General features: G+C 43.7%; 1 protein-coding gene across 2 annotated transcripts; it reads left to right on the top strand.

Annotated features, from left to right (window-relative positions):
* The first annotated feature begins 194 nt into the window (after window positions 1–194).
* slco2b1 (solute carrier organic anion transporter family, member 2B1) lies at window positions 195–23,419 on the top strand. 2 transcript variants are annotated; one of them, XM_048983081.1, is made up of 15 exons: window positions 195–318; window positions 5,933–6,031; window positions 8,067–8,204; window positions 10,051–10,213; window positions 11,432–11,662; window positions 12,050–12,148; window positions 14,014–14,144; window positions 17,287–17,380; window positions 17,790–17,954; window positions 18,763–18,952; window positions 19,683–19,827; window positions 20,354–20,520; window positions 20,728–20,792; window positions 21,635–21,755; window positions 22,053–23,419. In XM_048983081.1, the coding sequence occupies exons 1-15, from the start codon at window positions 256–258 to the stop codon at window positions 22,252–22,254; spliced, it is 2,073 nt and encodes a 690-aa protein (XP_048839038.1). In that variant the 5' UTR covers window positions 195–255; the 3' UTR covers window positions 22,255–23,419. The 2 variants fall into 2 exon arrangements, with proteins under 2 accessions (XP_048839038.1, XP_048839039.1); XM_048983082.1 differs by lacking the exon at window positions 195–318 and adding an exon at window positions 3,499–3,643.
* The last annotated feature ends 2,763 nt before the right edge of the window (window positions 23,420–26,182 follow it).

The raw sequence follows: 26,182 nt of genomic DNA on the forward strand, positions 1-26,182 counted from the left end.
TTCGTTTGCGATGTGCCATGACTTCTTGGTATTCATTACGCTGAATGTTTGCTCACACATGCATGTAGATCCCAATAACACAATAACCTTTTGTGCCGCTTGGCCTCTGCAGGAAACTTTACCTCATTCATGAGGCATAGAATTCATTCAGCGTTACGGACTTATACTTAACTTTCAGCGTTATGTCACATTGCAGATCGATCACTTCCAGTTGCGATTCTTCCTTTCCTGTCTCATAGTCAAAAGATAAAGGACATGATAAAGCATGAAGGCCTCCCAATTGAATCTAAACCGGCACGACGACAAAAGAAATTCCATGTAAGTATGTAAAAGGTTTGTGTACCGCTGTGCATCTACTGCCCCGAGAGGGGGGTAAAGTGTGTCCGAATGAAAAGTGTGTCTGTTTCGTAAGATCCAATGATCTTTGCTCTGAATCCTTCATGTTTGAATGTGATTCCGGAACATTTGAATGTAATTCGTAGGAATTACAACAGTCTTAAAGAAATACTTGAGACCCAAAACATTCTTGCACAGGGATTCCTGTTATAATATACAATGAGGAAATATTACCCATTTTATTACCCAGAATCACCTTTCACTTTGTCATGTATTTATTTCAACAATCCAACAATGTCAGATATTCATCTACAAAGGATCGATGTCAATTTTTTCGAGCAGCTTCCTCATCAAGCAAATCCCAACCAATGCCTTTGGTCGCCTGTAATATCAGGTCGTCTCCAATTGCGTGTGGTTTCTTATCTCAGGCCCTGCGATGTGACGGCAGATTGGACCCCATAAGTGTCCTCTCTGACACCGTCACTTGCTGTGAGAAAATGTTCTCTTGTTTCACCGGCAGTGCTGGTTCCCTGTTGTGAAAGTCAACACGTTTCTCGCCATTAGCTGGATGTTTCTGATCTAAGTGTGTTTTCAATGTAGACGGTTCAACATATTAGTTTGACAGAAATTCCTGAGGGGAAAAATAAAAACATTTGGGGTAATGCAAGTCACATTTTTTCTGGGTTTTTTTTGCCAGCACAAATTATAACTCTATACATTCAGCTTTCCAGATTTACATTTTGCTTTAGAAAATAACTCATCTGATGCAGCATCTCAGGCTTTGTTCCTGCCACTTAGCTTCTTTTACTTTGCTTACTTACTAGAGCAAAGACTGTAAAACTAAAAATGACTGCTGACCACATTTGCCTTGTGAATCCACCATATTCGTACCGCCTTATTGTCTTTTGCACCACGTATTTCATTTAGTTTAACTTTATTTTTGAATTCTTGTATATCCTTGAATACCTGTATCTGTCTTGCTTGTCCTTGTTAGTGTCTCACCGTGGGGTCTGACAGTAACGTAAATTCAGTCCTCCGTGTGTCCTGTACAAATGGCAGAATTAACAAGAAAGACCTTTGACTTCCACTTGAGTTTATATGTTTTCCCAGTGTTTGTGCAGGTTCTCTTCGGGTTTGGTCACTCTAGCGCATCACTTGGCATCATCCTGTGTTTTGCCTCATTACCCGTAGATAGGCTCCGGAATCACCGCAACGCGTCTCTTTTTTGTGTTAGTGGATGTGTATAATTCCGGCAATATAAATGGCAAACAACAGGCCTGATTCACCAACTCAGGACAGATAATATGGAGAGATAATATCTCTTGGCTACTCTGGGACCACCTGGGTGTCCTACTGGAGGAGATGAGAGGGTGGCGGGGAAGTGGAAGGTCTGGGAGGCTCTGCTCATAATGCTGCCCTCGCAATCCAGACCTGAATCCTTTTTCTATTGCTTGCATATGCCCAGGGATTCCACCATTCTTTTCTTCATCCATCCATCTATCCATCCATCCATCCATCCATCCCTTTAGCTAGCCTAAATTTTTATTCAGGTGAATATTTAGCTTCAAATTTTGTTTTAGCTCATAAAAGATGATAAAGGTTCGAACTTCGATTATAGTCCATTATAGGCGATTAACTTAATTTCATCAAAGCCATTGTAGGAGCTTTTAAGTGTTAATTGATTCAAGGCAGGCAAGTGCAGTAAAATATACACAGAACAGTCAGTACGTTTACATGCACACAAAGAAAATTTTATCATTGTGTTAGTCAAACTAAAACACGACTTTGAAAGTGCATGTAAACCAGATGAAATCCTACTAAGCTGAATATCTCGTAGTCGGACAAAGACACCCAGATAATGCGATTGGAGATCAATTTACCCCTGCATGTGCACCTTCCATCCATCAGACTCAAACTGGCCTGGGTGCTCTGTGCATGATCCACAGTCACAGCTCAAAGAAAGTGATTGCCGTAGGGAAAAAAACCTAGCAAGTTTTGCAATTTTAATGATTAGTCATTTAGTCAAATTAGTCAGTTTAAAAATCAGTATAATGTTTACTTCCGCTGCTTTTTGCATGAGCGCTGCGTACGTTCTCCGCGACAATAACTTTCATCCTTAATGTTTAAATCACTCCTAGGGGTTCGTGAGAATTTTTTTGGACACCTTTTTGTTTCATAAATACCCCGATATTTATTATAACAAAATCGCATTGCAATATTTATATATAATTTCCAAAACCGTACTGTCAGAATATATCATGCAAAATACTTTATTTCATGTTGTGCTATCCAGATCTTGTTGTATCTGTTCTTCTGAGAAGTTCGCAATTAAAGTTTGTGTCACTTCTTTTGCACACGCATCCATTATTACTTTTACCATTTACATTTATTTTTACGACTATGACGTAATAGGTGAACCGGAAAAAGCCCAATATTAGCAAGCTGTACGAAGCCATACTGCCACGTATCGTAGCGGAGTCGGACATCGCTCAATAATTCGATTCCTTTCTCAGGCTGGGACAAGGGCAGCAGTCCGATTAAACAGCGCAGTCCGGCTATAACCGTAGTTCGACTGAGCTGTGCACGCAAACGTCTGTCATACATTGATACACCAGTGATAGTACACCAGTGATAGTGCACCACCTAGTGGTAGATCCTTGGTACAGTTCAGGTTTCAGTAATACTGCAAAAACGTGGGTTAAACAAGGCTACAAACTGAAATTATGATTATTTTAAGTATTTTTTAATTAATTTGATAACAGTCCTTTAATTTACAATTATCAGATACTTTTTATTACTCAGTTACCATAGTTTGCACCATTGAACAGCACCATGGATTGTAGGTGTATGTCACGCAGAATGGAGCAGATGATATCGCCATTAACATTGTTTTTAATAGTGATCATTTCTTCAAATGCTCTCAAAACCGGGAACATTTGCAGTACCGTTGCCCATTATTCTAAAACAATGTACTTTAAGATATAACCATTAACGACTTAATTGAATAGAACATGGAATATGATCATATGTATTATGTTGCATGTGTTGCAAGTAAAATCTTATTTGCTGTTGTTTCAATTTATTCATTTGTTTGTTTGCTTGTTTATGCTTTAAGCCATGGATCCACGTGATGAAGAGCACGCTGCACGTTAGCATTTTTAGATTTTAAATCTGCTACTTTTTACTGTTAAATTTATTGGCAGCAAATCCCTGTACAAACTCCGCCTATTTCCTTGGCTGGAAAGGTAGCTAGATTTTCACTTTTAAAACTCAAGACAGAGTCCTTCAGGGTGCTTGCATATCAAGAGTAAGTATCTAACCCTTCAGTTACTGTTTTTTTTTTCTTGCAGATTTTTCACAGAAACTTGTTCATTTTAGGTGTGCAAGCACTGCAGTTGTAACAACAACAATTTAATAACTGTAAAGGAAACTAAGTATTGTGTTCACTGTATGTAATGTGTATGTATGTATGTATGTATGTAAATGTTTATAAAAGGGACATAGACGGTAATTGTATTTAAAGTCAATGTGATCATGTAGTCTGTATCACAAAGTCGCGCTTGTTCTCAAAGGCAGCTAGAGGGAGTAATGATTGTGTGACTATTATTATAATTAGAACTTTGCCCGATCTGCTTTCCGTCTTGGTTTGGAATTCTCAGACCTTTTTTTTGTCTTTAAACATGCCTCGGTGTGTGTGTGTGTGCGTGTGTGTGTGTGTGTGTGTGTGTGTGTGTGTGTGTGTGTGTGTGTGTGTGTGTGTGTGTGCGTGCACAGTTTGCTTGTCAGTCTCTGTTAGAAAGTTTTTACTGCTTAATGATTAACAAGGCTGTGCATAAATGCTCTGAAAGTTGCCTGAATTGGACAGTTAAGTGACAGATCTTTGAAGCAAATAATTGAGATTTTTTTTTTAACATATACGAATTAAAATATCCTTAAGAATCTAGTACACTTCAATCAGTGGATGGTTGTAAGGCTTTGGAACCCCGGTGACTGGGATTGCTACATGCTGTTACTGGACAGAATCTCAAACTATAAAGCTGGAACAGTGATGTAAACGAAAAAACAATGTTTTGGGAAAAAGAAGATTTAATCATTCAGAATGAAATAACCAGTGCAATTGTGCTTAAATATTCAAAACTACTTCTGGCACAAAAAACCTGTTTCCCGTTCTCAGATGTATGGGAAAAAGACCCATAAGTGTTAGCTGAAAATCTGTAAAATCAGGGGTTAAACACCAATAATCAGGGGAATAATCAGAAAAGTCTAAGTTTCAATTTTGGGTCAGTAGGTCAATGTGTTTTGATGTTATCACTTTGCCTGTGAACAGGAGGTTGCTGGTTTAAATCCCGTGGTAGGCAGAATGGTTTCACCATCAGCCTGTGTTGCTCCTAGAACTGACTAACTCTGCTTTCACAATTTTATGCTTCTCTAGATAAACGGTCTCGCTGGAAATGCAAAAGCACATTTTGTAATGTATTACTCATTACGAGTCACAGATAAAACAACAACAAACATACACAGTGCTGACAGAAATGATCCGTTGAAGGTTTCAGGCAATGGCCTTCACTCCCCAGTTTGGCAGAGAACTATGTTTTATGGCTTGTTCTGAAGCTTCCCGACACCGTATCTGGTAGTGAGAAGCACTGTCTACCTTTATGGGCGAACGGGGCTTTCCTGCAGTGAGAGCCTGTCGGTGTACAGCCACCTCCAGATGTCTGGATTGGCTCGGCATAAACTCCCCTACATTGTTCTCCCTTTTCCCTTTTTTTTGTTTGTGTGTTTCCCCTCTCAACATTCCTCTGCTTTCACAGCAGCCAGCTATCTAGGCATATCAGGTCTCTCTCCTCATCTAACTTTCAAACATCTGCCTTCCAAGACATAAGCTGAGCTTTTGATCCTTGGATAAATGCTGACTAATTAACTGTCATTCCCTTAGTGATGCAATCTTACCCTGTTCGGGGTCACAGGGGGTCTGAAGCTCATCACAGAAGCTACAGGAACAGGGGTGGGAATAACCCAGGACGGGCCCCACCCCCCACAGGGCACACACACACCCTCCACACACCCATGCACACCTATAGGGAATTTGGTAACTCCAATTAACCTCAGCATGTGTTTGGACTGTGGGGGAAGCCAGAGAACCTTGTGGGAACCACACAGCGACAGGGGGGTGGGGTTCATGCAAACGTCACACGCATGGAACCCTGGCAAAAACCCCAGTTTGTGAGGTGGGAGGAGACAGGACTTACCACCGCATCACCCGTAAGGCAGCTTTCTATTGTGCATTTTGTTTTCCACTTATTTACTTAGTGTTCTAATACCATTTAGGGCGTGCGTCCATCAGTAGAGAAAAACCTGTACAGTTTTCATCGCCTTGCAACATATGGTGCTGTTTTGCTGAAACGAAGTGTGAGACTACGCCTTAGTTTGGATTCAAAGGTCACTTTTGTGAGCGTTGTACCTTTACCGCAGTGTTATTCCCCTCTGGGAGGCTGCTGCCTTCCAAGAGCAGAAGTACAAAGTTCGAAGACGGCAAAAAAACAATAAGAATGACCACTGAATGGCTGCTTTTTTTCTGTGAAATGCTTCATTCTAGAGCGAGGAAAAGGCCAACATGACAGCTGACATGGCCAGCGGGTCACCGCCAGTGAGCGGACGCCGCGCGCGGTGCCTCCGCCCCCTGGGCAGCATTAAGGTATGATGCCCCTTTTCTTCCTGCCCTCAGACCTCGTTGGGCACAGACACTTTTTCAGTTGCCAGACAGCAGCCCCCACCTGTGCCCTGTCCGTCATGCTGCAGCAGGGCTGTAGATGTTGGTTAGTACTTCTGCCCCTAGCTTCACCTGAATTGCTTCACCAGATGATGAGTGAGAAATCCATCTGTTGTGGTGAGGGGGTGTCATGAGGGGGTGTCGTGAGGGGGTGTCGTGAGGGGGTGTCGTGAGGGGGTGTCGTGAGGGGGTGTCGTGAGGTGCGACAGACTCCCGGGAAAGTCATGGGAAAGTAGTGAAACACAGAAGGGACTGCAACTCGATCCTGCCGATTAACCCCAGAACCGGTTTCTGATATGAATAAAGCTGCACACAACCAGTCAAGCGTTTTTCACCCCGCAAGGTTTTATTACTTTTCCATTTACTTTATAAACTGCAATTTTATTTTCATCCTTGTTAAGCATTATAAAGTTGAGTGAATGAAAATACAAGTTCAAACAAGTTAACGGTGCATGTGTGACATCCTGTTAACTGGCAGTGTGGTGATGGCATAGTCAAATTCCAGGCTGCCCATCAACTTTAAATGCACTAGTTTACTATTTCATCCAATGGAACAGAGCAGTATTAAATGTCCCTTGTAGGAAGAATGACTCGAATTTTCTCTGCTGTTATAACTGCTAGAGGAGGTTACTTCGATGAATCAAAGATGTTTTCTTGCTAACAAAAATATTCAAATGGTGAACATACTCTAAATTTATTTGTTAGCAAAGAATATTGAGTGTAGTCTTAGTAAGTGTTAAGTGAGTAACGTGCACATGTAGAAAATCTCAGTGCGTTTGATAAACGTTTGACAGGTCGTGTAGCTTATGGTTTCACTTTTTTCATTGGTACAGCCAGCATCACTGACTAAAGCACTATTTTTCAATTTCAAAACCCCGAGTCAAAAGCACACGTGAAACAGATGAAACTATTTATTTCCGCTTGGTTCATGGTTGAAAGGGAGTCCCCAAAGACGATACGATCCCTCGACAGTTTGACTGCTCATTTTTAATTAACATTGGAAAGGACCTGAATGGCACCAGCTTCTTATAAATTAGTGTTTCACTGACCCCACAGAAACAAAGAACAAATATCTTTCTTTCCCTTTCGAATGAAGCAACACTCTCAGTTAGCGGTCGGAACATCTGCAACAACTCCAGCAAAAATGACAGACGGGATCGTAGTCAGCAAGCCTGCAAAGGCTGATTGTTTTCCGGTTCTCGCTTAGCAGCCATCCAATGTGGAAATGCTGTCTGTGCAGATGAACCCACAGAAAGGGGGAGGCCGTCATACCACTGCATTTAAACAACTGCCCATTATTAGTCAGCATGTAAGTCAGCTTGTAAAATTGCCGAATTGCATGTTTTTAGGTAGGATAAACATGGGGGAATTTGTTGGGGCAAAGAAACAAAAAAAAATCACCAAAACATTTTCAAAGTAATCCCAGTGATTCAACCAGTAAGCAAAAGTAGAGATATTTACAGACTTCTGCTTTTGTCAGAATCAAATCCCTTTCTTCTTCATACTTTTATCGTTCTTTTTGCTACACATGAACCTGCAAAAACCTTGTGCATGAAGCAATCACCTTATATGAGTGACTTTCCATTCCATGCACGTGCCTCAGAGAGCCATGGATATCTTGGATTCAGGAGAACCAACACTTTATAATCTACCGTTGGGGGGCCCACGCTCTCTGCCTAGGGGGAAGCCCCTCCCCCCTGCATTTCTTCAAGTTGAAAGTTGGAAATGCCATCATTAGCAGGGGGCCCCAGGATACATGTTGTCAGGGGGGGTCAGAAATTCTAGCTACACCCCTGCTTTTAAGACTCGAGCTTACTATCCTTCCAGGTTCAGGTATGGTGGGTTTCATGGTGTGTTATGATGCAGCGGCCAGCCTCAGTGGTATGTCGCTTTGATAGAGGCTTCTGCTAGGCAGACAACAAAAAGACTAGCTGTTGAACTTCCTCTTCCTGGTTTGCAGTTATTCGTCCTCTGCCAAGGGCTGCTCCAGCTCGCCCAGCTCCTCGTGTCAGGCTACCTGAAGGGTTCCATCACTACCATCGAGAAGAGATACGGCTTGTCCAGTCAAATGTCAGGCCTCATCGCCAGTTTCAATGAGGTACGGCAAGATGCTCACAGCAAATTCATAATTACCTTCCCTCAAGACCAGTATGTCCCAGCCCAGTCCTCAGGGACCCCCAGACAGCCCACATGTTTGCTCCCCCCCGGCTCTCAGCACACTGAACTAAACAATCGAATACCTGGTGCAGGTGTGTTCTAGATCATCAGTTACCAATAAAGTGGGAATGTCTTGTTGAAACTTGCTTTGAGTGTTTAGTAAGTGAAAAATGGTTTAATAAAAAATATGAAAACTATCCAGTTTTTCTTTTGTTGGTGATACAAATCCAGCCCAACCAGTTTATGAATTTAACGATGTTGATTATAAAGATGGTGCTGCAGTGAATATATTGTTGTGCTACTTAACATTTCCTTCTTAAATGGGAAAACAATGTAACCCAGCGGGGGAACAGGAGAATGACGTGTTCTGACACAAATATTTTAGCAGTCTTAATAACTAGGTCAGTGTGACAGGGTTATTTCAGTGTGCATTTTTTTTTTTTACTAAATTTATAGTCTCTTCTATGTTTTTGGACCTTTTTCAGCTGAAAAATAGTATTTGTTTTAGTTTATGTTTTAAACTCAGTTTTTGTTTTATGAATAAACATATTGTATCGTTATAATAATTCCTGTAATGATGCAAATATTACAACAATTATTATAACGATTAAACATAACCAGACATTACCAGAAGTTTATTCAAGATGTTTTATTCATTATTAAGAGCAAATTATGACCTCATCACCAGGTACTGAGGTTTGTTTGTGGCTCAGTGGGTTGTGTCCATTGCCAGAAAGCCACGGCTTCAAATACTGTGGCTGGCAGAGTGATGTCACCATTGGGCCCTTGAGCAGGACCCTTAACTGCAGGTGCTCCGGGGACTGGGGCTGGTCCTACGCTCCGATCGTGACTTTATGGCGGAAAAATAAGAAATATGTCAAATAGATAAATGTAAGTGTTGCTCCTGGGCTTGTGGGGGAAATGGCTGCACATGGAGATGTTGTATTAAATCTATCAAGGAAAACACTACCTTCCTGTTTCGCTAGAGTACTTAAAATGTCCTAGAGTAACCTTCTAGTCAGCTGCTCAGAATATGGAGGTTGGGGTTGGAGAAGTTCGGGCAAGAGCCATAAAATTCTGCCCCAGACAATGCTTCTATACATTGGCTGTTACTGTTACTAGGCTCTGTGTGTAGCTCTCAAGCAGGAGGTTGTGCTGTTATTTTCTGCAATTTATTTTTACTGTATGCTGCATAGCTAAAATGGGAAATATAAGTAATGTTATTATTATAATTGCATTAAGAAATGGTTCCAAAAAATACAGTGACTATAACAGAGTCATTCTTCAAATATTTTTTCCCTAGATGTCTGAACAGGAGAGACTGCAAACCTTGACAAGGTTCATGCAATTGTACAAAAAAGCAAAAAATGAGGGCTGGTTCAAAAAAGATATTTATTAAATGTATCTTCAAAGAAAAGCTGAGCTTTTATGGACATCTGCTGAAATTCAGAATGTGTGCAATCAAACGTCTCCCTTTAGTGACCGAAAAAGTACAGGAGGAAAGTTCAGGTCCCGAAAGTACAAATCCAGACCAAAGTTTGTTCCATTTTCTTTTGCAGCAAAATACAATAAGCAGAATATTTGGTCTTTGGCTACAGATTATAGACTAACTACGATTTCTTTAGCAGATTTAATCAAACAAAACCTTGCTCTGGATTTCGTACTTTTTGGACCTGAACTTTCCACCTCCGCTAAAAACCTTATAAACCAAATGGCCTGTTGAATCGGGATGGGTGGAGTTGCTCGGCGTGGTATTAACATTCCACGATGCGTGTGCCACTTTCCAGGTGGGGAACACGGTCCTGATCGTGTTTGTCAGTTACTTCGGGAGCCGGGTACACCGGCCACGCTGCATCGGGGTGGGCGGCCTGGTTGCCAGTGGGGCAGTCCTCCTCATGGCCCTCCCACACTTCATCAGCGGGCCGTACGAGTACAGCAGCTCCATAAGCAGTGAGTCAGCACCGCGCCTCCCAACTCACCACCCAGCAGGCAGACCGTCTCCATACTTCACCTACTGTAATGTTGTCAGTGTTCCGACTGCTTGCTGACAGGCATGAAAACTGGCTGTTGACGGATGGTGTATAATGTGCGCCTGGACTATGGGGGTGAGGCACTGCCTCAGCTACTGTTGACTCACATCTCTGAGAGCGCGGCCTAAATCGTACCTCCACCCTGTGCATGCATGCTTTCCCAAAGACGCACGGCTCTCCTCATTCCGTTAAGCTAACCGGCATCTATAAGTTGTGAATATGTCTGTATGTTTCTTGCGATGATCTGGCAACCCATCACGGTGTGTCCCTTTGTGCCTTATGCTTTGTGGGATACTCTCCACCCCCCCCCCCCCCCCCAACATCAACCAGCCAGGTAGAGAGCAGAAGTGACTTTCTAATGCCAGAGGTGACTGTCTTCAAAAAGAATGGGCAACATTAAGTGGTGTGAAGTGCACTGCTAGGACAGTTCATGACAGGCTCCTTGAAGTCCCTTAAAACAAGGAAGAAGCCCTTCATTACTGAAAAGCAAGGATGAGCCAGGTTGGAGTTTACAAAAAAAATGACATTTTATGCATCCTCAAGTATTGAAAAATAGGTTAAACAGAAAATTTTGCTGAGGTATCATTGTTTTTCCAGTGCTGTGTGTATTTCCAGTGAACACTATAATACTGATGGGCTTCTGTAAAATGAGGTTCCTGTGGTTTGTTTTCATTCCAAATAAGAATAAACTGCAAGGCTAAGATGTACTTATAAATAACGATTTCATGGCAGAACCTACCCAGTCACTCACCGCTTATTTATTCCTGTGTTGGGTTAGGGCCTGGTCCATTCGGACTTTCCTGGCCTAAATCCTGCTGTGGGACTCAGCTGACTCTCCATTGATCTTTGTTTCCCCCGACTTTTTATAGCACAATCTGAAACGCCTGAAACACTTCCTGTGCTTCCCCTCTTGCTTATCGGCAGTCTTTGGAGTTTTGAGATCCTTCTGAAATCACAGCAAAGTAGTTTAGCATCATAACATTCAGCTGTAACTGCTTGTGGACAATGACAGAAACCAGAAACATAGATTTTTATAAAGAAATTTGAATTAATTCCTGGTCTGGAAAAAGAAACAATTTTGAAGCCATCATCCGCAGCTCCTGCTTCCTGTGCGCTTCCCTGCCCCTCTTCTATTCAGACCCAGTGGACAACAGGTCCGGCTCTGGCCTGTGCTCTGCGCAGAACCAGACGTATGGGACGTCGCGGCAGCAGAACCAGACGGAGTCGGGGAACCCCGATCACTGGGCCGTGATTCCCATCCTGCTCCTGGGTCAGCTGCTGCTCGGCATCGGCGGAGTGCCTATCCAACCTTTCGGCATCTCCTACATCGACGACTACGCCAGCAGGAAGAACTCGCCCTTGTACCTCGGTAGGGACACCGCAAAGCATTATGGGCATTTACTACCACGTTAGACTCTCATATCACTCCCCGAATGTCACATTGAGACTTGAGTCTCCTAATCAGTGCCTTAATGATTAACTGCTTGGCACAATTTGATGGGCTGATGGAGCAATAGAGAAATATGGGTCTATGAAGTCAGCCACATGTTAAAAAGAACAAAAGTGTCTGTCAGTGGTTGTTCCATTTGCACCTTATATTGACTGACAAATGACTAAAACATTGTCTATAAACTAGACCCACGATAAATAAAAGCTCCCGTTACCGTGAATAACTTAGAACATATACGTAGAACATCCATGTTTTTGCACCATTCCGGGAAACTTATAAGTGCGTGTCGGCTTCTTTACCCTCCAGGTATAATGTTTGCTGTGACAGTGATCGGCCCGGCCTTTGGATTCCTGTTGGGCTCCCTCTTGCTCAGGTTATATGTGGACTTTGACAAGCTGCCCAAGGGTACGTTGACCCTCATCTCAGTTTTTGTCACTCTCATTTGTTGTGATCTAGGTGCATGGTACAACCTTCCATCTGGACCAGATTAGAGCACTGAAAGCTGGACCTCTGACAGGGCCCATCTGGATAGCCCAGTAGAGCATGTCAACTCTCTTAACTTAGCAATGGGATCACAAATAATTAACACAGCCGTTTCTGAAGACTTCCATTGATTGATCATGTATTTTTACAGCTACTGGCAGCGGCCCATGAGAATTATCCTAAATCAGAAATCCCTCATAGAACGTCCTGGCCGTATACAGCTGGTCCGTCTGCATTGCGACTTTCTCCATCGTGGTTTCGATAAATCACAGCATAAGAAAGAAAATTGGAGTTTTTGTGAGTTTTGCCTGCCTCGTGCCCATTGCTTCCGGGATAGGCTCTGGACCCCCCGTGACCCAGTAGGATAAGCGGTTTGGAAAATGGATGGATGGATGTGAGTTTTGGAGGGTGCTGTCTCTGCAGTGTCACTGCAGTGTCACCGCAGCCTCTCTTGTGATACCGCACAGTGATCAGTGTATCTCGTGTTTCTCGTATCTTTTTGCTCTGCACTGCTCTGCTCACATGCTCTCTTCGCTCACCAAGGGGACACAAACATATTATGCAGTTTTTTCAGATCATGGAGGGGGGGGGGCAAATAAAAAAGAAAGTTTTATAACTTTACTAGCTAGTTTGTTCCAACAATTTAGCCCTAACACCAACTCAGCATTTTACTACATGATTGTCCACATATACAGTCTGTGTTTCATCCAGTTTGACCGAAATGTCATAATATCAGGATAACAGATGGATGGCAGCTGTAAACAGGCTTCAGAGTGCGGCATTAGCTTGAGTGTGAGTCCTGGGTGAATTTCATCGCAGTTTGTCAGATGTCTCTGCATGAGGTTGATGTCACAACACTTGCTGACCTTTCAGAACCAATAAGAGGACAGGGTGAAATACTTCTGTTTATCATCAACAGTTAAGTATGCAAAGGCAAGCAAGCATTCCAGTTGCTGCATCTGAGCACAATGTGCCAGGACCTTGAAAATTGCCGTGACCCCTGAAGGAATTCTAAGGGAGGTGGGAGGGAAAGGATATCATTTCAGGGGCTGTCTGCTCAGAAACAATCAAAGCTAAACACTCCAACAGGATTAAGCAAAGAAAAAAAACCCTGTTACAAGGAAGGGGGGGGCAGGGGGCGGAGAGAATGAAAGTGAAAGCGAGTGACTTGTAATCTCAAAAAAACCGAAACAGCTGCATTTCACCAACACCCCCAGGCATATTAACACAAATGCAATAATGTTCATGTTCGGTTTCCTTTCGGTTTTTCAAGTTACAGGGTTTTCACCCAAAGAACCTAAACAACGACAAAGAAACACAAGAAGCGACTGAAGCAGAAAGCAAAGTCATTCCATTCAGTGACGGTTCGCCGTTCGCTGGTTAAGTCTGATAATGAAAACATAGTTCGTGTTTAATCATTAGCCAAAGACCAAATATTCTGCTTCCTTGTCTTTTGTTGCCAAAGAAAATGAAAGATTGTATTCTTGTGGCTTAAAGTTTGGCCTACATTAATAATACCAACATTTTAAATGAATCCCTACATGGTACAGGAAAAGAGAATTAAGATGTTGTCTGGGCATGTTGTGACTGGCAAGAGAATGTTGATTATATTGATGATTATATTTGTTTGGAAATAGATAAGGCACCAGCATCTGTCCTTTTCCAACCCTTGAGTGTAGAGTATGCACACCCAACTGTATAAATACTATACACAGCTGTATAAATGATGAGTAATTGTAATAATAGTGTTCAGCTTGGCCATACTGTGTGTGTTTGCTTCTTCTTAGATAAAATAGAGCTGACCAATGAGGATCCCAGATGGATCGGGGCATGGTGGCTCGGTTTCCTGCTGGCGGCTAGCTTACTATTCCTAACCTCGCTGCCATACCTGTTTTTTCCGGCCAAGATGCCAAAAGAGGTAGGTCCACACGTGGCACCAACACAGAGGCACATTCGGCCAGATGCCGACTTGGTCATCATCATATCTCTCCGGCATGCTGCCACTGGTTACGGATTCGTCAGCAACCGCTGAAAAGTCTGGCAGTCCTCTACAGATGAGATCTGTTGGGGGCCACTGGCACCACGGTTAAACTGAAAGAAAACAAGCGGACAACGTGAGATCGGGCTTGCCTGAACATGCCAAGAATGAAACGCTTGCAGAGAATCTCCAAGAATGAATTAACTCACTGCTGCCCAAACAGGATGCCGGCCTTGTTGTTTTTATTCATTTCTCAATAAGACACTTTCTAGATTCATATCAGACAATGCATGGTCTCCCCAAACAAATCCACCACTGGAACGCAGTGAGTCTGAAGCAGTGATTCCCAATCCGATCTTCGGGGACTCCACTAAGGCTCGCTAAATCTTAGATTAATTTAATGCATCAAATTAGTAAAAAGTCTTCTATAAAGTACAAATATATAATCGTGAATATTCTTTAGTACAAGAATTCTACATACAATGTAGTTTTTTACTTTAGATCAGTGTTCTGCAAGGATAGGTAGGTAGGATAGAAAACATGCGGTCAGGGTTACCTACTCCTGCTGTTGAGTATGAAAATGAGTAAATCTGTGCTCACCTCAGCTCACAGTACTGCTGGCATCTCCCATACTGGACATCACATCAGATTAACCAGATCAGAATCAGAATCCTGGCGGTGCAAGACCACAGACCGGATTTTCCACCTCTCTGTGAATCACTATCAGCCTTAGGACCGAAAGCAAAATCTGACCTCGTTCATTTGACTAGTGATAGATTAAGTCAATGTCAATGACTGAGTGTTAACGTAGACTACAAAACTGCATTCAATGCAAAACACTGAACGCTAGAAAGATACTGTATTCCATGCTGTCAGACTGAGCCAAATGTTTCAATTACTACAGCATATTTTTCTCTCCAACAGCTTCTTGCTGTTCCCGTAAGCATGGCCTAATTATCGGTTACTGTGAGTAGGCAACTATATGTTGAAGGAGTGTCAGGATTGGAAACAGATGGTTATTTTGGAAGGACCTTAAATGTGAAACCTCAGGGGAAGAAAGTTATAGTTGTATATTATTTTAAATCACTTTTTGACATCAAGCTACAAGGAAAGAAGAAAGTAGCAGTGGGAACTGAGGGAACGAACCAATCAGCCATAACATTAGAACCACATGCCTAATATTGTGTAGGTCCCTCTCATTCCACCAAAACAGCTCTGACCCATTGAGGCAAGAACTCCACAAGACCTCTGAAGGTGTCCTGTGTTATCTGGCACCAAGACGTTAACAGCAGATCCTTTAAGTCCTGAAAGTTACAAGGTGGGGCCTCCGTGGATCGGACTTGTTTGTCCAGCACATCTCACAGATGCTCGATCAGATTAAGATCTGGGGAATTTGGAGGCAAAGTCAACACCATGAACACTTTTTCATGTCCTCAAACCATCCCTGAACAATTTCTGCATTGTGCAGAGCGCACTGTCCAGCTGGAAGAGGCCACTGCCTTTGAGGAATACCATTGCCAAGAGGTGTTCGGTGGTACGTGTCAAACTAACATCCACATTCATGCCAGGACCCAAGGTTTCCCAGCAGAACACTGGCTAGAGCAGGGCTCTACAAATCTGGACCTCCAAATCCAGGCCTTGTTTTCAGTTCTCCCGGGTAATTAGTTTAATAATTACTGATTCTGATTGGTCAGAGGCTTCACACCTGGCTCACAGGTAAAGGAAGGCTGGAAAACCAGCAGTGCTCGGACCTCGAGGACCGTGATTTGAGTAATAGGGGCTTAGAGTATGTCTCCTCCAACTTGCCTTCTTCCCATAATGCACCCTGGTGCCATCTCTTCCCCAGGTAAACCACGCACACACACCTGACCGTCCACATGATGTAACAGATAATGGGACTCATCAAACCAGGACACCTTCTTCCCTTGCTCCATGGTCCAGCTCTGATGCTCCTGTGCCCATTGTAGGCACGTTCTGCACTGGACCTGGGTCAGCATGAAGACTCTGATCTATGATCAGATCTATGATCTATGGCAACGCTGCCGCATGCACAGCAAGCTGCGATGCCCTGTGGGTCAAGGCATTTTTCTATCATAGCCAGCATTAATTTTTTCAGTAATGTATGTTACAGCAGCTCTCCTGTGGGGTCAGACCAGACAGGCAGGCACATGGCATCAATGAGCCTTCGGCGTCCATGACCAATGCCGCTTCATCAGTTGGCCTTCCTTGGAAGACTATTGGTAGATACTGATCACTGCATACCAGAAACACCCCAGGAGACAAACTGTTTTGGAGATGCGCTGTCTAGCCCTCACAAGTTGGCCCTCATGAAAGATCCTTATATTTGCCCATTGAACTGACTGTTCACTTGCCTAATATTTAATGGGATCGTTGACCACTGTAATGACTTGGGATTATCACCCATCAGTAATTCTAATGTTGTGGCTGATCGGTATATATAGTGTTTGGCAGTTTGCAGCATGGATGCTGTACTTTCACAACATACTATAGATAAATTATGTTATCTTCTTGATTGCTAATGACGGGAATTGTTCCATTTGGTCATAAGCCAGTCTTGATAATGATCAGTTTCCTTATTCCATAACAATTTATTCAGTGTGGGGTCACAGTGGGCTTATGGCAGGAGGTATGAAGCATGAGGCATGGAGCCCCACTGGCAGGATGCCGGTCCACCCTGTCACACATCACATCAGGCACCGAGGGCCCCTTACTGCAGACATCAAGCTCAGCCTAACACAACAACATCTCGGTCAAAACCAGAAACCTACGAGTTGGGGGAAGGATGACAGATATATTTTATTTTTCATGGAAATATCACTGAAGGTGCTGGCAGTTACAGCTCCGAAAAAAAGGACCTAATTTCTCAGATATCATTTCTTCCAGGTAAAATAAAACCAATGACTTAGAAACCTTAAAAAAATAAATTTGTTGAAAGTAGCTTTTGAATATGGCATAGAGTTTCGGTTCTCGTTGTGACGTCAAACGTGAACTTTATTTCGTAAGCTGTCACCCATACAATCTTCCATTAGCTTAGACACTGATACTCATCTTCCAAACACAGGACCCTGCAGAGGCTGGTGAGGAGCTCGAACCCGAAACCCTGGTCAGCGAGGCTACACCTGCTGAAGATCAAACACTGCTGGAATTCCTTAAAGGTAATGTTGTTTGAAAGTAAACTGCCCGCATCTGCATCAAAAGCCCTGAATACATGCCTAGATGATGTAATGAGCAATAAGGCAAAACCAATTAATCGCGTTTCCATTGTAGTGAACATGTGACCTGAAATGGTTCCTGCATTCTCAGTTACTTAACTCTCCCTGGTCATAGACTAGTATGTTTTAGAAGATGTATTAGCTGAACAGTTCATGCACCCAGCGAAGAGCAGCTATTGTCTATCTGAGGAAAGTATATATTCCAAATTTCTCCATTGAACATCCAGTCTTGAAATTGGCAGAATATGGACTAAATGCAAAATTTAAAATAGCTATCTTCCTGCAGTATGATCCTGTCCTGGATAAATGGTGTGGGCAATTAATGGATGGATGGCATATTCCTTCTTTGCAGCTTTTCCAAGGATTGTAGTGAGGACTCTGAAGAATCCCATCTTCCTGCTGGTGGTGTTGGCACAGGTCAACCTGGCCGCCATGGTAGCTGGACTCGCCACCTTCATGAACAAGTTCATCGAGCAGCAGTTCTCGAAGGCACCCTGGCTGTCAAACATGATTATCGGTGAGTCGGTGGTGCTTAACTCCGCTGCAACCCACCCCAGGTCCACATGCCTGTGCACTGCAGAACAGAAGAGAATCTTAGGTGGAGTAGAAGAGCCTGGTTGGACAATTAATACGGACCACTAAGAAACTGATTAATACATTTCTGTATTTATATTACATTGATTTACCAGATGTTTTAATCCAAAGTGACGTACAATTCAAAAAGGAGGGCCAGACAATCCCTGGATCAGCTGGGGTTAAGGAAGTCGCTCAAGGGCCTGAATGGGATTTGAACCAGTGACCACCTGATCAGGGACATGAGTTTTAACCTGGAGGGTCGCATATCACCCTTTATATTGCGGCACCCTGCAGACACCACAGCAGAAATAACTAGGAGGCAGCTTTAGCACAACATTGCCCTTTCATTATAGCTCTTAAAAGGACCCTTTATTACCCACAATTGAGCAAGAGCAATTCTCAGTATACCGGCACAGACAGCAAGTAAGATTCGATCACACCGCTTCTCCAGTGGGGAAATGGAGGGCAGGGCAGTGACAGCGCACAGACTGTAATGCTTCGCACACATAGTAAGCACCATTCGCAAGGCACAACGCAGGTAGGTACGCGCGCAACAATCGAGGACATCATATGACTATCTGAAGTAAGATACAGGGGCTATTTAAACATCGCTCAGAGCCCGCTGGGAGTATGCAAATGAGGTCCGCCACACAGAACCCAGCCCCCCCAACACCAAAATATTATCTTGGCACAAACATGCGCTGTTCGCTTTCTGCGCCATCCCCCCCCCCCCCACAACCTCTTCCTAGGTGGTGTTAACATCCCTATGGCTATGGTGGGAATTATGGCTGGTGGGGCAATCATGAGAAAACTGCGCATGTCGGTGAGGAGCTCCGCCCTGCTCTGCACTGTCGTGGTCTTCGCCTCTGTCCTCATCGCCATGCCGCTCCTCTTGCTCGGGTGCCCCACCCAAGACGTTGCAGGCATCTTCCCCTCCAGGTGCGTGTCATTCTCGCGGACCACCCCCTCAGCATGTGCACTGACCCACCGCTTGCTTTAATCGCAGCCCCTGCTGTGTCTGTAGGACGGTTTCCAGTTCATATTTATCTGTTGAGACTTATCAGTTTTGTCTGTGAAATCACAGTGAAAACCCACACTCTGCTATTCCTTGTGTTTGCTGGCGATGTTGGGCTGCATATTGCTACACTTTCCACTAACTGTTTGCAGTTGTTCAAATCATATTGAAAGCAAAGCCTTTGGAACTGCACCCACCCACCCACCCACCCACCCACCCAGGACATGCAGCTGGACATTCCGTTCACAATCGTCAAAGCAAAGCCAAGTTCCCAGAATTCTCGCCTCTTATGAGGTTACCCAAATGAGATTGGGGGCGAGGGGGGGGGACGAGGGGGGGGGGGCTGGCTTCTCTCTTGTTGTCTCTCATCTCCTTCAGTAACATTCAACAAGCTGCAGCTGGTTTACAGCTTTGTTTGGTGTTTCATTTAGCGTCCGCTGCTCATAAAAAGCTTGTGTAACATATATCTTTGACATCATCCTCGGGCCAGTGCATCCAGAACAGCCTACTGAGCTTTCTGTGACTTCTCTTTAAAGTTTTTTTTTTCTCTAAGATAATTACCAGTCTTGTCATCCATCCTTCTTCTGTCATGCTTCTGTAAGCAGATTCTTGTGGCTTTTTTGTGGTTTAGTCTAAGGTGTTGTTCTTTTGAAGCCCTCCGAGGCAGGACATGTGGACCGCATGCAGCCTGGAGTGTGCCTGCGATCTGCACGCCTACAATCCCGTGTGCGGCTCCAACGCTGTGGAGTTCCAGTCGCCTTGTCACGCCGGCTGCACGGACTGGGACTTTGACAAGAAGGTTCGGATAAGTTCACCACCATTTACCCACAGAAAGAACAACCCCCCCTCCCCCCCCCGAACACCCAGTCACACTTCCCCATCACAAAAGCTGACCTTGAAATCATAATAACAACCAGAACTGCAGTTCCTCTGTGGCTAAGAAGCCAGTTCTGCGTACGTCACACAAACAGTGTATTTGTGCAGGATCAGGAAAATAAATCAATATTGTTGGCCTTTAATGTAATAATATATTGGCAGTAATTACTATGAATGACAATGTGCTGTTATAATGGTTTGGTACAATTAACCATACGGCCAAGTTGGAATAAAGTCATACAAGCTGATGTCTTCCAGATGAAGGTTTAGATCCTTCAGGAATCACTTCAGTCCATAGTTCTTGCGTTTTTGCAGACTTCTAGCTACTTGGTCACACTATAGCAACCAGGCCTACTAAGCGATGTTCTTCAGATCATCAGGTGGAAGGAAGGGCTTCTGCTTTTGATCAAGTGCAAAACTGCCTCACTTCACTGCCTCTGTCCCCACAGAACTATACGGGCTGCAGATGCATTGGGGAGAATGGTACCGGATCTGCTCGAGGCGGGTCCTGTGGTACGCGCTGCACGCACCTGTTCCTCCCCTTCCTGATCCTCTGTGCCCTGGCAGGTTTTATGGCATCCCTGTCCCAGACGCCTTCCTTTATGATGATCCTCAGGTAGGTGGGGGGGGAGCGGGGGGTGTAACCCCGATGTTGCACAGCAGTGGAAGGGGTGTGATCAACTAGTTGGTTGTTGGATTTGGTCAATCGCACATAAAATGTCTGATTCGCACCAATCTGACGCAAGTTTTTGAGATATCGGACAAGGGGAATTACACATCTACTGAACAGAACCATCGTTTGCCCCCTAATTCTCTTATTTAGGACAGTAACACCAGAAGACAAGTCCTTTGCCCTGGGGATACAGTTCATGATTTTTAGAGTATTAGGTGAGTATGGGAAGTACACTTAGTCTAATTATCCCATGATGTGGTGAACTACTCCGGCTCCTTAATTTATTAAACATACAGATACTTTCTATATTTTGTCATATAGTATAATTTTCATAAACAGACATAAGTGTTATCTGCCTTGAGAAAACTCCTTAAAATGAATTACGTGCCTTTTTGATAAGTACATGAGGTATATCCCACGCGTCACTGACACTAATGTTCACAAGCCTCTTTTGACTCAGAATTTCTCTTGCAAAAAGCCATTTCCTGCATCTCTGGTAATCACCGTGTATTCCTTCTGGAATGCATGGTGGGCAAATGCCGTCCTGTCCGTACTTATCATCTACTGGCAAATGGAGGATCACAGCATTCCTCAATTTGCGCTACAGAGACTTTTCCCAAGCCGAGCTGAGACCTTAGGTCTCGGAAGATTTTGAGCTCAGGCTGCTGAAATTTGGAACAACCAATAAACGTTACCGAAGTCTTTCAGCGTCATCGGTAGCTATTAACATAACATGCAGGAAAGCCAGACTTTTTGGTTTTAAACCAAAGCAGGAGCTGGGAGGGAGCAAAAAGGTGGACTGTTTGGCAGGAGCCGGGAGGGAGCAAAAATGTGAGCCTTCTGGGGGTCCCCAAGGACTGGTTTTAGAAATACTGCCCTACAGTATTCAGACACTGCATTACCAACAACAAGCAGAGGGGGTGCTGAAGTTCCCTCAGTACCTACACTTCCAGCACTGCAGCCCGATGCCTCTTGGTTCTTTGTGCGTCTCTGTGAGGACTGGGGCACAGTACACATGAAAAGTCTGTAAAAATGACAACTGTCCTTTGTCTGACAGCCTTTATGCCAGGCCCAGTCATATACGGAAGTGCCATTGACACAACCTGCATCCTCTGGGGGGAAAAAGGCAAGAAAAGAACGTCTTGTCGATACTACAACTTGGACCTGTTCCGCCAAAGGTGTGTGTTGTCCACATTAATCGCAGGCATTTTCCTTGTCAACGGTTTCGTTCAATTCAACACTATTCTAGGATAATCACCCCAGAATGCTCTACATATTCATATATATATATATATATATATATATATATATATATACAGTATATGAGGAAAAACTCATTCAGTCTGGAGTCACTGGCAACCTACTCTTCCAAAGAGCAAAAACCATGTGACTTGGTGTCAGCAATAGTGATTCAGAGGTCATGGGACTTTAATGGAAGTGCTCTCCATTAAACATCTGTCATTTCTGACCTTCAGGTTCCTGGGCCTTCAGGTGTTTTTCTTGTTTGGTGGTTTCATCTGCTTCCTGATGACCCTCATAATCCTCCGAAGAATAAAACGTCAATTACCTCTCAACAGCCAGGAGAAGGGCAAGCTGGTCTCTGGAATTAAGCCGAATGACCTGCAGCATGACGGAAAATCAGGGGAGATTATGAAAATGTGCCCTCCAGAAGTCTGAGGGCGCTAACTCCCTTGGGTGCCCCTGTAGGTGGGATCCTTAATTGGCTTAAACTCCAGCTTACCGTGGGACACTGTCTGCCTCCTTCTGCATACTGAGCAATGGTGCCACAGTACTGGCAGACGTCTGAGGTTTTTGGTTGGATCTTTCCGATGTTGTGCAGCATTGCTTAGCCTTTCCTGCTGCAGATGGCCAGACTATAATATTGAATTTGAACATGAGGTGAGGCGCATGTTATCTGGAGGAGCTCCCAGGAGATCAACACAGGTGATACCGTCAATGACCCAACGTGTAAAGAATGTGATAAGTAGCAGCGTGTTTTGTGATTAATCATTTCACTGGAGCCGGTTTGTCTCTGTCTTTTGTGAAAAGTAACTTGTTCCAGACCTCCTCTCTACTGTTGAAATCAACACTACGTTGAATATGATGTGAATCTGTCTATATTACATTGCTTCAGTGGAGGTGACTTACATTATTACTCTTACATTTATGATGAAGTTTATATAAATATAGTTTACAAGCTTTAATTCGCTTACACTCTGAATGCAATGAATTCTATATAAATTCAGAAATTCAGTGCATGGACTTTATCACAATTCATTACTTCTCCACTCGACGTAGCCAAATGAGGATTTCACGTTATGAAATTAAGACTAAAACCTTCATACCAAACAGCATTCACTGGTAAGAGATTCATCCACATATCTAGCTTGTGTAATGTGTGTGTGTGTATGTGTGTGTGTGAGCGCGTACACCTTACCTTATGGGGGCACAATGTCCCCACAACGTGATGAATACCTGTTTTTTTTCCTCCCTTATGGGGACCAGTTTCCCAAAATCTGTGACTGCAATGAAAAACTAAAAATGCAAAACTCTTGTATTCTATTTGGATACTTATGGTTATGGTTAGGGCTGGGTGGGGGTTAAGGTTGTGATAGTTCTCGTTAGCGGTTTGAATGAACGGTCCCCATAAAGATATGTTTACCAGACATGCGTGTGCGTGTGTAGCTACAGCGGCCAGTTTTAACAAAGTGCAATCACTGTGTTGTAAATAAATTAACCAAAATAGTAATCCAGCTTAAAAAATGGAAGCATGTACTTTTATACCAGCATTAGATATTCATGTGTTTTACAGCCACCAAAGAATTAAAAGTATATTCATGCAGTTGGGTTCTGTGTAGTATTTTGAGTCTTTTGTGTCCTGATCGCTACAAGGCTAACATGAGCTGGATTTGTGTCCTAGTCATGACAGTCTGCTAATGCCGCTCACTGTGGTTTGAGCTGCAACCAGAGAGTGAAGTAAAAGGGTCCCTATTTAAGATCTCTGACGCATTTTCTAATAATATCAATAAGAAGAATTACACAATGACAGGGAACCACCGTATCTCCACCAGAGGCACATTAACCCTGTCACAGGCCCCTGGGCCATCTCAGCTGTCAAAGGTCACATGGGGTGGGGAGAGGATGGTGACCGTAAATGTTGACTGAGGAGCTGGGAGCCCTTTTTAAGCTGGGGCTTTAGCTTGGGGGGGGGGGTACCTTTTATGGAAGCAGATGATAGGTAATAAGATAGAGAAAGAAACATCTGATTTTTAAAATGAAATTATTGCTGGAAGAAATGTGATAAGTAATAAGTAAAGGTAGGCAGGAGATGCCTCTGTTTACTCTTTAATCTGGTTTAATCAATTGGGACAAATGTTAGAAAAGGAACAGATTTCCGAGAACCAGAAGTTTCACGGTAATGCAAGAAGAAAGTGAAATGAAAGTGGTACGATTCGGTACCGCTGTCCTGACAGCTTACAGTCATGTCGGAGAACCGGGAAATGTAAGTCAAGCAGACGATTTCCAAATCAAACATCCTGCAACTTCTGGCAAGGGTCTGTGCCGTGATTTAATATAGCAAACATCCACTTTCGTTTCCACGTTTCACGGCATGTTAGTATGTTGTGAAACATCCGGTCGGTGCTCCAGAGACAAGGACACCGACCCAGAACCAGCCGAGCCAGAAATGCTCACCTCCTCACATTGTAAGTGAACGCGAGATTTCCTTTTTTTTCATAATAATGCACATTGTGTATGTACTTTCTGTATAATACCTTTTTATTTATTGTTAATGTGGTGAAGAAAGAGAGGTGCTTTAAAGCTGGTAGTGTACAGATCCTGGCCATGCCGCCTGAAACGACTTCAAACGCTTTGACTGGTTTATTTCATTGAAAGACTCATGATCCAGCTGTTTCACATTACAGGAGACTGACCTACCAGCACGCAGCAAGATCTCAGCACTGAAGTGAAATCCAGCTCTTTTTGATTGAGATGGTAGTTTACAAACCCTGTCCTCGCTCAAAGTGCCCCCCCCCCATCATGGATTATCAGCTGCAAATCCATGCAGTTCTGAGGTTATAATTGTGTTCCATGCCAGCACTTCCCACCTTAGCATAAGCGGTCTGTTGCTATTTTTCTTGCACCCCACCCCCCGCCCCCCCCCCAAGTGCAAACATCAAACTCCGCCTATGAGCCTGGCAGCAAAGCCGCGTAATGTAATCCCCCCCGTAACGGTGGGCGATACGCTCCACGAGCTAGACGGTGCTTATATAAACCATCCGGCAACCTCATGCGTAGCTAAGGCGATTTGTGCAAACATTTATATATATGGTAAAGTTTAATTCGCAAAAACTAACAGTATGACATTACCGACATTAAATACAGTAATAAGAAAGTACGTTGCACATTATTATACAGTGCTGTAGGCCTACTGTGTTTTCTCCTGTCCGGCAGCTTTAGCAGAATCATGGTCTGAATGCCCTGCTGTGCCAAACATGTTTGCTTTACCACGAGGGGCTCAATAAGCTCTGTATGGGCCCCTCATGTTGGTCGGTTTCTTTTTGTTTTATTTATTTATTTCATTTTTAGCACATGTAGAATATTACAGTGGCTGAGCTGGCCGGAGAGGAGGGACAGATTGGGGGGGGGAGAAAAAGAAATAGAAGAAAAGAACAAAAAAAGAGGAGTAAGTGAGAAGTGAAAGTTAAGAGCGATATGAGTAGAGTAGGAAACACAACGTCCAGCTGCTGCATGTGTGAAGGAGAGGGAAGGAGAGGGAAAGCCAGCAACCTCACCCAGGACGGAGCAGCAAGCCCGGGACCCAGGCCCCCATCAGCCACATGGTTTGAAACCCAAGAACCGTCTCCGGATTGTTTTAAATTACTTTCTTCGGACTGCGGATAAATCAAACCACGGTTATTGAAACCGTGGATACTGGGCTCCCACTGTATTGCGCAAACAATAATCCCTGCATCCCGATTTCTAAAGGGCCACTAGGTGCCAGTGTAGCATCGTTGAGATCGGAAGTGGGCGATCCTGCCCGCAAAGGGCCGGTGTGTGTGCAGGTTTCTGGGATGACCTGTAGGTCAGCTGGTCAAACCCAGGTGTGAGGACTCTAATCAACCAGTCCCCTAATTAGTAATGAAATTACGGAGTTGCAACAAAATCCCACATGCCCAGCGGCCCTTTCTGGGTAACATTGGCCACCCCTGGAAGGTTTAGATGTTACGAAGGCCAAAAACAGGAAGTCCATGTTTCACTTTCTGTGCAGTGCCCATGTGGCACCACAGACCACTGTAAGCACCAGTGCCACTGTAAGCACCAGTGGTCTGCATTGTCGATGTCCTTTTAGGGGATGGTGCCCTGGACGACTGCCCACGTCTCTTAATGGGTTGACTGGCACTGTTTCTGTGGAAATATTTTGGAATAGGATGCCGAATGTATGACTCGGAGTAAAATTTTGTATGACCAAAGTTTTTTTTAATGACTAATAATCTATAACTGGGGAATAACAGACTTTCAGCGAATTCTTGCCGTACTTTTTCTTATCTCATCAGCCTATTTTTCCTTGTAAATGAAATTATCTGTGACATCATGCAGTAACTGG

The sequence above is a fragment of the Brienomyrus brachyistius genome, chromosome 18, assembly GCF_023856365.1.
Source record: "Brienomyrus brachyistius isolate T26 chromosome 18, BBRACH_0.4, whole genome shotgun sequence".
In the NCBI taxonomy this organism is placed as follows: Eukaryota; Metazoa; Chordata; class Actinopteri; order Osteoglossiformes; family Mormyridae; genus Brienomyrus; species Brienomyrus brachyistius.

What these genes read in the sequence shown, in the direction of transcription:
- slco2b1 (XM_048983081.1), top strand. Translation starts at nt 256, where the DNA reads ATGATAAAGCATGAAGGCCTCCCAATTGAATCTAAACCGGCACGACGA. An exon ending in GAACTCGCCCTTGTACCTCG is followed by an intron (nt 11,663 to 12,049) that starts GTAGGGACACCG and finishes TTTACCCTCCAG; the next exon opens with GTATAATGTTTGCTGTGACA. An exon ending in TTGGACCTGTTCCGCCAAAG is followed by an intron (nt 21,756 to 22,052) that starts GTGTGTGTTGTC and finishes TCTGACCTTCAG; the next exon opens with GTTCCTGGGCCTTCAGGTGT.